General features: G+C 54.3%; 2 protein-coding genes across 3 annotated transcripts in view; one reads left to right on the top strand and one right to left on the bottom strand.

The window, feature by feature from the left end:
- CCDC189 (coiled-coil domain containing 189) overlaps nucleotides 1-2,962 on the top strand; it is a 10,051-nt gene extending 7,089 nt beyond the window's left edge. Inside the window, exons 5-9 of one of the 2 annotated variants that reach the window (XM_015412151.1) lie at nucleotides 79-149; nucleotides 283-399; nucleotides 907-961; nucleotides 2,588-2,665; nucleotides 2,784-2,962. In XM_015412151.1, the coding sequence (XP_015267637.1) occupies nucleotides 79-149; nucleotides 283-399; nucleotides 907-961; nucleotides 2,588-2,665; nucleotides 2,784-2,962 (500 nt within the window). Of the gene's footprint in view, nucleotides 1-78; nucleotides 150-282; nucleotides 400-906; nucleotides 962-2,584; nucleotides 2,666-2,783 lie in introns of both variants that reach the window. The other variant, XM_015412150.1, reaches the window with a different exon arrangement.
- Nucleotides 2,963-5,006: 2,044 nt separating this feature from the next.
- Nucleotides 5,007-7,639, bottom strand: part of PHKG2 (phosphorylase kinase, gamma 2 (testis)) — a 9,133-nt gene continuing 6,500 nt past the window's right edge. The window contains exons 7-10 of the mRNA XM_015412145.1: nucleotides 7,521-7,611; nucleotides 6,580-6,733; nucleotides 6,239-6,364; nucleotides 5,007-5,363 (exon numbers count right to left, since the gene is read on the bottom strand). Of these exons, the coding sequence (XP_015267631.1) occupies nucleotides 5,079-5,363; nucleotides 6,239-6,364; nucleotides 6,580-6,733; nucleotides 7,521-7,611 (656 nt within the window). The 3' untranslated portion in view covers nucleotides 5,007-5,078. The remainder of the gene's footprint in view (nucleotides 5,364-6,238; nucleotides 6,365-6,579; nucleotides 6,734-7,520; nucleotides 7,612-7,639) is intronic.

Raw genomic sequence — 7,639 nt, 5'->3', positions numbered from 1 at the left:
ACCCGAGCTGAACACGAGAGGCCGCGGGAGGAAGGGGATCCTCCACTGACCCCCGATGCTTCCCCCCCACCCCTGCAGAGACACCGCTGCCGAACGTGGAGGAATGCTACAACTATTTCACCGAACTGGTTTTCTGCCACTCCATTCGGGTGAGTGCCCTCAGGCCGGGCCAGGCAGGGAAGGCCGAGGTGGTGGGAGCCAGCCGAGACCCTCCACGACAATGCCCACTTGGGGGAAATAATGGCCTCCTCCCGCCCACCTCCTTTCCCGTTCCTTCTGCAGAGGCCTCCCTTCAGCATCGATCTCTTCAGTCAGGACCAGCTGGTGCTCATAACCGATTACGTGATCAACACCTACTTCCGACACTTCAAACTTTACAAATATGCTTTCACTCCGCAGGTAAAGCCCTCTCTCCAGTCACCCCAGAGGGTGCGGGGGGGGGGGCCTCCTGTCTTCCTTCTTCAGCGTGGGAGGCGGGCGGCACTGGCTTCTAGACATGCGGTGCCACAAGTTATGTAACGTTGCCCCCAACACAAGTCTCTGACCCTCGAGGGGACAGCAGAAGGGCTTCATAGCATGAGGCTACAGAACAACGGACCAAGGAAATCAACAGATTAGGTTATAAGAGGAGTGAGAGTTCTTGTTTGTATGTAAAAGGTCAAGGAAAAATTAGTTATCAGCATTATATTTGTTGTTGAGAAAATCGGAATTCTTTTATGTTCCCTTTCCCCTTTCCTTATGTCTGTCTTGTTTTCTATGTCGATGTTTGTGCATGGCGTTAAGGGTTTTTTGTATGCCTTCTAGTTTTATTTCTCTAATAAAAAATTAAATCCAAAACCGATAGTGTAGAGTAGCCCTCCTGTCTCGCAAACGTGCCCTGAATCCACTATCTCCTTCCTACTCTAGGTGCGGTTGGATATATCCTTCTCCTACATTGGGATGCCAGAGCCCAAAGAGGAAGGTAAAACCACCTTTTGAACCTGTAGCGCTTCTACACCCTCCTTAGCAGGGTAAGAGACGGAAGATCCCCGGAGGGTCTCGGTCATCCGCAACCACAACGCTTCATAGGAGGACAGGAAATACCTCCACGTATGCAGCTGCTTTATGCAAAGTCAGTCAGTCCTTCTAGCTCAGCACGCTCTCTGTGCTGACTGGCATTGGCTGTCCTAGGTTTCAAGCAGAGAGAGGTCTTGCCTGGCACTCGCTGAGATCTTTTCAGTGGGAGATCCCAGGGCCTGGATATGGGCCTTCCACAGGTAATGCCTGGGCACTCCCCATTTTGGGATATGACTGTTCCTTCTTAGAACTGGGCCGCAAGGAGTTAAAGGTGTTGGTTTTGACCTTTGAACCCTACATGGCTTGGGACCAGGGTAGCTGAAGGACCATCGCAGGTAGAGGTCCTCCTGACTGTTCCGTTGACCAAAGGTACACAAGAGCAGGCCTTTTCAGTGGCAGCCCCACAATTCTGGAACAACCTCCCACAGGAGGTGTGCCCGGCCCCCTCGTTCTCTGATGTTTAGGAGGCATCCCCAGACAGTCTGATTTATGGCACTTGATTAGCTCTTCTGTCCACCAGCACTTTCAAAGTATGATATTAACCAGTGGTTTTTACGTAGTTCATGATTTACACTGCAAGCTGCCTTGAGTGCCTATAAAACAGAAAGGTGGCACATACATGTTTTAAACGTATAGTCGTACGAGGGCCGCACAGCTTCAGGCTTGGATGAATGAAGGCTCCCACCATCGCATGTCTGCAGCTCAGGGACGGTTCCGTTCCCCCTTCCCACCTCCCCCCTCCCAAGCCTTTCCCCTTTGTAATGATTTCATGTTTAACTGTGTGTGTGTGTGTCTTTAAAAGTTTGGTTGCATGCCTGTGTGATAGTCTAGTGTGGTTGAAACAGGCAAGTGGTGTGATTGGTGAGTGACAGAGAGGGGGAGGGGTTTTGGAAGTGATGCTGTGTGGAGGATATGTATGTCTATCAGGAGTGAGAGAGATTTGACAGGTGATGAAGACAGTTCATAACTCATTAGCATATGCCACACCCCCTGACATCAGGGGCCCGGCAGTGGACCTGCAAGGCCGGCGGGAGTGGGAGGAAGCCCTGCCAAGGCCCTCCCTGGCCCCAGGCAGGCAGGGGTGGGGAGAGGCAGGGAGGAAGCAACTTACCCTCCCTCTTCTCCTGCCTCCTCCTGGCTGAATGAGGGCTGGAAGCGGGGGGCGGGGCTTCGTCGTGGTCCCTGCCCCCCCGCACCTCACTGCGATCTCCCCCGAATCGACCTCTGCACATACTGTTTACATTGTTCTACCCTCGTGTTTATGCTTTATTTAAATAAATCCTATTTCATTCAAGTCTGCCAGCTCTGAAAGAAATAAGTCTCAGGAAACACATAGACCCTCATGAAAGCCTAAAACCCTCGACCAACCTACCCAGAAATAGAGAAAGCATAAAGGTTTGGAAATCCTTTTTAAAATTTCCTGGTGGCAGCCGGATATATACAGTAAAATAAAACATAAAGAACACTTTTAAAGTAAAACCAGACCTCCCCAGTTAAGGGGTCGTCACACCCTTCCTCTCTCCTACAGCAGCAGAGCCGGCTGAGGGGACGGAGCCTCCCTTGTCGCCTCTGCAGGAGGAGAGCGAGGAAGCCGCCACAGCCAAGGAAGGTAAGAATGCAGGGGCGGCTCGGAGCCCCCAATGCCACACCTGTCTTTGCAGGGGCTTGGCTTCACCCCCTCGGGCATCCAGGGGGCCCTCTCTCACCCCGCCCCCCCTCCTCTCTAGACCCCACGGCCGCCCTGCGGGAGTACATCTCGGCCCAGCTCAACCAGGAGCTGGGCCAGCTGCGGCTGTTGGTGGAGCAGCGCCTGCGGGCCACGGAGGAGCAGTTCAACAGCCGGCTGGTGCCGCTGGAGAAGGGGCCCAGTGCCAGCAAGGGGCCCGGCAAGGGCAAGAAGAAATGAGCCGGGAGGAAGGAAGAATAAATATTTTGAGAGCAGGACGGTGCCTTCTTTTTTTCTGGGCATGGTAGAGGTTGCAAAGAACCACCACCCCAAAGCCTTCTGTTGCACATCAGAAGTAGTTGGTGGCCGGAGATCTCTTGCTGTTACGAGTTCCAATGTTCCCTCTAAGCTGTGGAGTCTTGTGAGCAAAAATTCTACTTTTTGAGCTACTGGCATTAAAGTTGCGAGTGAGCGATTTGGGTACTGCATAAATTAGCCTGCTCTGGAGCCCTCCTTCCCAAGCTAAGACAGAAATGTGTGAGCCGGAGGCTAAAAAACTGTGAGCTAGCTCACCCTAACTCAGCTCAGAGGGAACCCTGGTTACGACTGATCCTCAGGCAACCGAGGTCAGCTCCCCTGGAGAAAAATGGCTGCTCTGGAAGGTGGACTCTACGACATTGTACCCTGTCGAAGTCCCTCCCCTCCCCAAACCCCGCCCTCTTCAGGCTCCACCCCTAAAATCGCCAGGTATTTCTTAACCCAGAGCTGGCAACCTTGATCAGAAAGGAGGAAGGTTTGCCAAACTGTGACCAAATGAGGGCAGCATTCGGCTTCTCAGTATCAAGGACTGCAAACGTTGCTCCTTATTCTTCCTCCCCCTCTCTTGATTATTTGATCTTCTTCACTGTTTTTTGTTTCCTCCCGAACTCGCACTTAAAGCATTCAATTAAGAGTGATGCGAGAGATGGGTTTTAGAAGTGTGATGTACTTTAGGCGATGGTCCCCTACAGAATGACTAAGGAAAGGCTGCATTCCCTGGGAATGTTTTCTTAAAACATTATGGAGCTTTCCAGACAGCCAGTCGCTGTTTGGGATCCAGACCATTTCCTGGAGGGAGAGCTCTTTTAGGACTTCTGCACCAAAAGCCCCCCCTCCCCCAATACTCAACATGGCAGGGGCACAGGCCCCTATTGGCCAGTGCCCATGATGACACATTCGGCTAGACAGACTGCCAAAGGTGAAGGGGCTCCTCCTTAAGGTTAGTTTGGCTCAGCAGAATTTACATCCTCTGTTTTCAAGCTGAAGGGCCCCCCCCCTCCAGCACCCAGCGCATCCTGTCCCCACACTCCCTTCGCTCACTGCACTCCCTTTGCCCTAACTGCCTTGTGTACCCTTTAGGATTGCTTGGTGCCACTGGAAGAGTCATCTCTCTATCCTCCGGTTCCATTCCCAACACAGAGCATCCCCTCCCTTCCTTTCTGGGAATGATCAGACACCAGTTTCCTCTGTTTTCAAGCTGAAGGGCCCCCCCCCTCCAGCACCCAGCGCATCCTGTCCCCACACTCCCTTCGCTCACTGCACTCCCTCTGCCCTAACTGCCTTGTGTACCCCCTTTGGGATTGCTTGGTGCTACTGGAAGAGTCATCTCTCTATCCTCCGGCTCCATTCCCAACACAGAGCACACACACGCCCCTCTCCTTTCTGGGAATGATCAGACACCAGTTTGGGCCACAGTTCCATTTTTATTCTAAAGAATGACATGAATAGAGGTGGGGGATACAAACATAGAAACACACAGAAGGGCTCAGCCCAGTTCCCTTGAACAGAGAAGCAGCGGGCTGCAGTGTCTGGTCCTGGTTCCCTCCTCCCACCCCCTCTTGGCCCCCCAGCCAACTAACACTGCCCGGACATGATGCCAGTTCACACGGCAGTAGGGGGATTCGGCAGCTGGAAGGGGTGAGAAGCAGGGTACCTCCTCGCTGTGGGAAGAGATGTGGAAAAAGACCCTGCAGCGCAGAATTAGAACCCCTCCCTCCCCCCGTAGCCACCCCAATTCTCTGTAACCCTACCATCTCAAGCAATACGGACACTCTGTGTTCTTGGCTCCAGGCAGATCTAAGGGCCCTCGCTCCTGCCAGCCGCACACTCAGGACCCCATGATCCTGAAGGCAAGGTCCCGGGTTCCCCACACGTTTGGACCCCTTTGCATGCAAGGGCAAATGTCCCCCCTTCCAAGAGGTCTCCACAACTTGCCAGTCCACCGGGTGTGCGTTCTCCAGGCGCCTCCCTCCTCCCTCCTCCACGGACGCCGGAGACCCCGTGATCCCAGTTGTCCCAGGAGCAGCAAACCGCGTCTCTAGTTGGAAAGGTCCTCCGCACCGGCCGACGGGGGCTCCTCTCCCTCCGCACTGAGCAGGACCAGCTGGATGGCCTTGGGGACGTTTTCAAAGAGAGCGGCCCGGTTCTGCTGCTCGCCCTTCTTGACCCAGTGTCCGTAGATGCGGAAGGCACAGGCGTCGATCAGCTTGCGCACCCCCTTGAGCCCGTACGGGTCAGTCAGCAGCAGCTCCTTGGTGACCGGCCGCACCCGTCGGTAGTTGGAGAAGATGCGGATGGCGGCCCGAACGGTCCACGCGGCCACCTGCCACGGGGAGAGGAGGGGATAACCTCAAGCAACACGTAGCGCATGCGGCTTCCTAAGCGGGAAACTAACAAAGGCACGAAAGCTGGATGGGGGAAAAGAGATCTCTCTCTCTCTTTCCATGCTCTTCTCCTTTCCCTCCCCTCCCAACAGAAGAAGAAGGAGAAGAGATTGGATTTATAACCCGCCCTTCACTTGGAGCCTCTGAGCAGCTTACAACAATCTCCTTTCCCTTCCCCTCCCCACAACAGACACTCTGTGAGGTAGGTGGGGCTAAGAGAGCTCTTTTGAGAACTCTTCTTGAGAGAACAGCTCTGACAGAACTTGTGATTGACCCAAGGTCACACCAGCAGCTACATGTGGAGGAGCAGGGAATCGGACCTGGTTCCCCCAGATCAGAGTCCGTGCTCCTCACCCCTACACCAAACTGGAGACATCCCCTTCTTGGGAATTGTTAAGCGCCCGGAACAGACACAGGTTTGGTTTAATTATGAAAGCACAGGGGATAAGAATAGGGAAGGGGAGGAAGATCTCTACAACGTTTGGAAGACCAGTAGGGATTTGTAAACGATTAACTCCTCAGTTTAACTAGCAAGGGGGGTGCATGCAAAACCACCGACAGGAAGGATTCCCATTTTCTGTCGAAGAGGAAAGATCCAGTCAACAAGGGCTGGGAGAGAGAAGACAGCACTGGAGCAGAGACGGAAACCAGGAGAGAAACACACAGGGATGCTGTGCAGTGGGAGAAAACCACAGCCCTACAAGAGTCTGTCCCTTTGCAGCAGGGCTGAATTGGAGCCGTGACTGGCAGACGCCAACAGATTGATGGCTCTGGGGGCGGGGCGAAGGAAATCCAACACAGGGGAGAGGCTTACTCTGAATTTGTGGTAGGGGCTGAAGTGCTGGAGCTCGCGGCTGCCGCAGCGCTGGAAGAACGAGTGCTGGAGCGCCTGCTCAGCCGTCAGACGTTGGGCCGGATCCACCTGCAACAACCGTGAGATCTGCAAGAGACGCGTTAGGAGGTGTTGGGAGGGAGGCAGCTGCGGGCCACGGGTCAGGCAAACGTCATTATAGGGGGGTGAGCCTTTCCACTGAGATCCTGTCACAAACGGCAGAATCTGGCTTTGCTGGATGGGGAAGAGGCGGACTACGCACAGGCTGCCCTAGGTATCGCAGGGTGTGTGACACGAGCTGGGATTCACACCGACCACCTTACCAGGTCCTTCACGGTGTCAGACCGGTCGTCCCATTCTGGAGAACCAAACTGGTAGTGCCCCTCCATGATCATCCGAAGCATCAGCATCTGCTTGCGGTGCCAGAAGGGGGGGGAGCCGGCCAGGAGGGTGAAGAAGATGACTCCGCAGGCCCAGCTGGGGGTGGGAGGGAGAAGAGAGAGAGAGGCCTCTTACGTCCAAAGAACAGGCAAGCGAGAACAGCGTCAGCCTAACCAGCACGGCACACGACTCGCACGGCTGCTTGGAATCTCGACTGTTTCAGAATTTGTTTTTTAGGAGAACGGTACGTTGCCAGTGTTCTGACCCGTCGTGGAGGCAAAACAAGCAGGCCGCTTCCGATGAACTAGGCCTCGCCGGTGCTGACCACAGTCTAGGGCTGGGCACAGGGGGAAAGGAAGGGGAGGGGTTTCGATACCTTTTGGACAGCCTCCTGTCCCCACCATAGGTGCGTTCTGTACCCCAGCACCTCCCACACAAAACAGATCACCTCTCCCTTAGCTTGCCAAGCGTGCCGCAAGTCTCCAGCTTGCCTTCTGGGGCCTCAGAGGGCAAAAACCTGTCAGAGGGTTGTTTTTTTTTAAATGCCAAGTTTGCCCCTTTCGAAATAATTCCCACCCACATTTTGCACGGTCAGCAGTTGCATTTGTATCACCGACTACATGTAGAATACTGTTCCCAGAGTTTAAAATTCTCTTCAAATCATGAGCTCAGGACTCAGAGGAGGCTTAGCTAGAGGGGACAGATGGGCCTAAGAGGCAGAGACATACTGGCACACGTCCCCCAACCCTTCCCGGAATCGAGTCTGAGAGCCTGGTCTCCCCTCCACGTTCCCATCATGGCAAACAGCTTCAGCTCCTGCCTCCCGACAAGCCCTCCTCCACTTCCTTCCCTCCCTCCGAGGACAGGACATAAGGCCACTCACAGGTCCACCTCCTTTCCGTAGCCAGGATGAGTCTCGTCCATGGAGCATTTAAGGATCTCTGGGGCCAAGTAGCCAGGAGTTCCGCAGAGCTCTGTCAGGGGATTGGAGGAAGAAGAAGA

This window comes from Gekko japonicus, unplaced genomic scaffold (genome assembly GCF_001447785.1).
Source record: "Gekko japonicus isolate JY-2015 unplaced genomic scaffold, Gekko_japonicus_V1.1 scaffold2144, whole genome shotgun sequence".
Taxonomy (NCBI): Eukaryota; Metazoa; Chordata; class Lepidosauria; order Squamata; family Gekkonidae; genus Gekko; species Gekko japonicus.
Note: the sequence above shows the minus strand (reverse complement) of the source record. Positions and strands in the feature narration are given on the sequence as shown.